At 38.6% G+C, this 4955-nt stretch overlaps 1 protein-coding gene across 1 annotated transcript; it reads right to left on the bottom strand.

Moving 5' to 3' along the window:
• Positions 1-733: 733 nt before the first annotated feature.
• On the bottom strand, positions 734-4611 carry LOC107014930 (leucine-rich repeat receptor-like serine/threonine-protein kinase BAM1). The gene is made up of 2 exons (XM_015215054.2): positions 1922-4611; positions 734-1496 (listed from the first exon to the last, which is right to left on the bottom strand). The coding sequence occupies exons 1-2, from the start codon at positions 4518-4520 to the stop codon at positions 1027-1029; spliced, it is 3069 nt and encodes a 1022-aa protein (XP_015070540.1). The 5' UTR covers positions 4521-4611; the 3' UTR covers positions 734-1026.
• Positions 4612-4955: the final 344 nt, after the last annotated feature.

Below are 4955 nucleotides of genomic sequence, written 5' to 3'. Positions count from 1 at the left end.
TTGAAAGATTTTCGATTCAAATAATATATAGCTTGACAGAAAGTTTGGAGACAAAAATAGAGATGGAATAAGGCATAGCAAAAAAGACATGATAAATAATAGAGAAAATAACAGATAGTACACATCAGAATAATATGACAAACGAAGCACAGAACATAAGTGATAGCAATAATTGAAGAACTATGCAAATAATGCTAATAATATCTATCCACCAACACAATTCTCAACTATCTTTTGTCCTAATTTGTAACCTCCATATCCGTCAATCTAAAGTCATGTCTTTGATAAGTTAAAGTTACGTCATATCTTATCTAATCATTTCTATGGTACGTCTTTGGTCTACCATTATCCCACGTCTAACCTACCCATGTCAACCTGGTGTGCGTTAGGAAGAACGTTGGAGAAAATGTGATATTCTCCTATTCCATTTTATGTGACACCCTTTCTTTTTTTTATTCATTTCAAAAAAAATGTTACCTTAATATAGTTAGAAATGATTTTACTTCACCTTAAAAAATTTAGCACCACACAAATATCCCACTGAAAAACATTTTTTCCCAACAAAACCTGCTACCAAGCTGACAAGTCGCTAACTTGTTCACTTTATAATAGGGCTCAATCACCCCCTTCATCCCGACCTCTAGTAGTCAAAGCTATATGAAGACGTGCTTCAGTCTTTGCATCGATAGAAACAATAACTATATAAGGCATTCAACTACTAGACGATAATAAATTTCAAAAGTCTTCCTATTTTTCTTAAATAGGAAGATGATGGACTTCCAATTTCTTGTAATGATGAAAAGTGGCTAGTGGTGAGCTTGACCACTGGGATTCTTTCAATATCAAAAAGCTAAAAAGCAAATGGAAAAATTTGAAGGATAAAGTTACTGCCAATCTTACTGTACAATGAGACACTTCCTAAGAAAAGCTAATAGCCTAAACAATAAACCAACCCCCCAATAAAACTGATACTAATAAAACTTAATGAAGAGAACTATACCCTCTATTACAAGTGAACATTTTAGGTCATATGCTGAGAAGGTCAGGTGGAGGAGATTGAGGTGGTGGCTGGTGATGGTACTGGTCTTTTGTGTCTCCGGGAGTCGAAGTTGGAGACTCTGATGCAGGACCTGATGATGGGGGCGACTCGGTGATTGTTGAATCTCCTGATTTTGGACCAGATGGCTTGGGAAGCTCAGTTAACATTTGCACAACCTCGCGCATTTTGGGGCGTTCAACAGCTTGCTCTTCGACACACAGCATTGCGACATAGAACACATGCATCACCTCATGAAGGGGAACTGTTGAGAGTCTTGCATCAAGGATCTTTACAACTCCTTCCTTTTTCCCATCGGTCATCCTCCTTACCCATTGGACTATGTCAACGCCATCACCAAATTCTCCAACCGGTTTTTTCCCGCTCACCAATTCTAACAGAACCACACCAAAGCTGTATACATCACTCTTCTCATCTACCTTGAGTGTGTATGCATATTCTGCACAGTTTATATGAAAACCAAATTAGGCGCATACAATAAAATAGAGATTTGTGTTTCAAGCAATAAGCAAACTTCGTAAGTCAAAATGAAAACTTAACGCCAAACTGCAAGAAACCAAATTTAAACTCATCAAAGCACGAGTTAATGGCTCATCTATGAACAGAGGCAATCACATCCGACACGTAGTTATCATTGTTGTTGTTGTTCTTGTTAACTACCAATCAAGGACTGTATTTGTGTCATGTTGTTCCGTGTTATAACAAAGAAACAGATCATTACGAGCTTAAAAGGACCAAGAAGTACCATATAAACACTTGAAGAGACTGATCAATCACAATTTTAGTTGACAACTTGCAACAATAATAAACGAACAACACACATCAAAACCAAGACTACAAAGAAGTAAAGATTTGAGAGCATACCTGGTGCAATGTATCCATAAGAACCAGCAATAGCAGACATGCATTCTGATGTTCCCGAGTCTTGCAAGAACTTGGCAAGCCCAAAATCAGCAACGTGAGCTTCGAAGCTGGAATCCAGAAGAATATTGTTTGATTTTACATCACGATGGAGGATCAAAGGCGAGCAATCGTGATGGAGATAACAAAGTCCCTTTGCAGCCTCCAATGCTATCTTATACCTGGTATCCCAATGCAAGTGACCTCCTTTCTTTCCATGAAGCATTTCACCAAGGCTTCCATTAGGCATGTACTCATAAACCAAAAGATTTGTTTCATGATTTGAGCAAAATCCCAATAATCTAACAATATGTCTATGTCGAATACTCCCAAGTGTTTGTATCTCGGCATTAAAGCCGTGATCATGGGAAGAACCACGGCTCATAGCCGGCAACCTTTTAACAGCAACAAGTTCACCATTTGGCATTACCCCCTTGTATACTATTCCAGCACCTCCTTTACCAATAATGTTGTCCTCTTTCAAACATTCCAATACATCATCACAAGTGAAATCCAGGCGTTGGAAAGCAGTAAGCTTCCAGGCACGAGCCTGACTCGCTTTCTTTAACGATCTAGCCTTTATAATTGCAGCAATAGCAAACACAATCGAGCAAACAAGCAACCCGATAACAAGTAAAAGCTTCATAGAAGGCGAAAATGCACCTCTCTCATGAGGTCGACTAACCCCATCAACAATCCCTTCTTTGCAAGGACCCAAATAGGGTCCGCAAAGATCTGGATTACCGATAAATGATGTATAATTGAAGTAACTAAACTGACCAGTACCCGGAACTAATCCAGATAAGTTGTTATACGAAAAATCAACGGAGGTTAAACTCTGCATTGCTGCAATAGGTGCAGGAATACTCCCAACTAACTGATTCCGCGATACATTCAAGTAATTCAGTATCCTCATCCCAGTGATCTCAGTAGGAACTTCACCAGATAGCGTATTCCTACTAAGATCAACATAAGTTAAAGCCTTGCACCGGCTTATCTCCGGTGGAATAAGGCCTGAAAAACTGTTACCACTAAAATCCATTTTCGACAGCTGCTGCAATTTACCTAATTCACTTGGAATTTGACCAGAAAACTTGTTCCCATCAAGAAGCAACTTTTGAACACCAGTAAAATTTCCAATGCTCGATGGCAAAGGCCCCGTGAAACGATTATTCGAAAGACAAATCTGCCCAAGACTAGCTGAAACAGAATCAGTCACTGGAAATGTACCAGTGAGAAGATTATCTTGAAGTTCTACTTGTGAAAGCTTCGGCAAACTTAATAGCCCTTTTGGTATCGACCCATTTAGAAAATTTTCTCCCATTCTAATCCTATTAAGTGATTGACACTCACCTAAAGATTCTGGAATTGGGCCAAACAAGAAGTTTCCGAGAGTAATCAACGTCTGTAACTTGTTGCCGGAACACATGTTAGGGGGCAAATTTCCGGTTAATTTGTTGGTACTGATGTCAACGTTTGTTAACTTACTGTTTTTGCCTAAACCTTGTGGAATACTTCCGGTAAAGTTGTTTTCCCAAAGCTGCAATACTTCCAGTTTCGGCAAATCTTCTATGAACTCCGGTATTGACCCGTAAAGCTTGTTACGGAAAAGATTTAGCAGAGTTAGATTCTTCAGCTCTGTAAATGTTAATGGTATTTCACCGGAGAGCATATTGTTTGATAGATCTAAAGATTTCAAGCTTTTTAAATTCCCCAACTCCGGTGTAACAGACCCAGAAAGACCATTCACTTGCAAGAACAGTGTATCTAATTTCTGAAGCTTCCCTATCTCCGGCGGAATCTCACCTGAAAGTCCACAGTTTGCAGCATCTAACCGAATGAGCTCCGACAAGTACCCTATTTCCGCCGGTAACCCACCGGAAAACGTGTTGTAGTATCCAATGTAAAGCTCACGAAGTGTGGTAATATTTCCGATCTCCGGTGGTATCCTACCGACGAGCGCATTTCCCGAAACTGCCAGATATTCTAGGAATGGGAATCTACCATACTCCGGTGGAATACTACCACTAAAAAAATTGCCACCCAAATGAAGATGTCGAAGATTGGTCAAATTATAAAACCCAACAGGAAGTTCACCGGTCATATTGTTATTATAAATGTCGAGAACATTCAAGTACCGGAGATGGGTAAGCTGGGGAGGGAAACTCAAGTTGAAAATATTGTTAGAGAGGTTAAGGTAACGCAGATTTGGTATAAACGAGAGTTCAACAGGAATGGGTCCAGAGAACTGGTTAACAGCTACAGAAAGATTGAGCAAAAAACGGAGATGACCAACTTCCGGCGTAAGAGTACCGGTGAGATTAAAACCAGATATGTCGACAGAAGTCACGTGACGATACCGGTCACACGTGACACCTCTCCATGTACAATGACTTGTGGAGATATTCCATGAAAGAAGAGCAGATTGTGGGTCATCTGTAATGGCAGTTTTCAGGGAGAGTAATGCCCGGTATTCCGGCACGTAAGGTGGTTTTGCGGTGGTGAAGTGGAGGAGATGAAAATGGAGGATAAGAGTAAGGAAGAAGAGGAGAAGAAAACGCATGTTTCTTCGATGGTGGAGTGAGCAGAGCAGAGCAGAAATGGTGGAGAAGAAGAAAAGTTCATGTGTCTTTATCAAATAAATGTATTATAAATGTGTATTTATATGAAATTTTTGAATTTACATTACAAACTATAACAATTTTTAAAATATTCAACTTTTTTTTTGGTTGGTTATATTGTATTGTATTGTATTGTTTTAATGAGTGTATAATATTTGAATAAGATTGACTCGTTTTTCATCCATATGTAATGTCATGTATATTTCGTGTCTCTTAACATATCTAATATAATTTCATGAATAAGATATAAGAATCATAGGTTATATGCAAATGAATGATTCTTCTTTATAAAGTAAAAAGATGATTTTCGAAAAATTATTGACTCAATAAAAAAGCTCCTATAGTACCTAGCGTAAAATAATTTGAAAAGAAACAAC

Source organism: Solanum pennellii, chromosome 3, assembly GCF_001406875.1.
Source record: "Solanum pennellii chromosome 3, SPENNV200".
NCBI lineage: Eukaryota > Viridiplantae > Streptophyta > Magnoliopsida > Solanales > Solanaceae > Solanum > Solanum pennellii.
The sequence above is the reverse complement of the archived record's forward strand: the minus strand, read 5'-3'. Positions and strand labels throughout refer to the sequence as shown.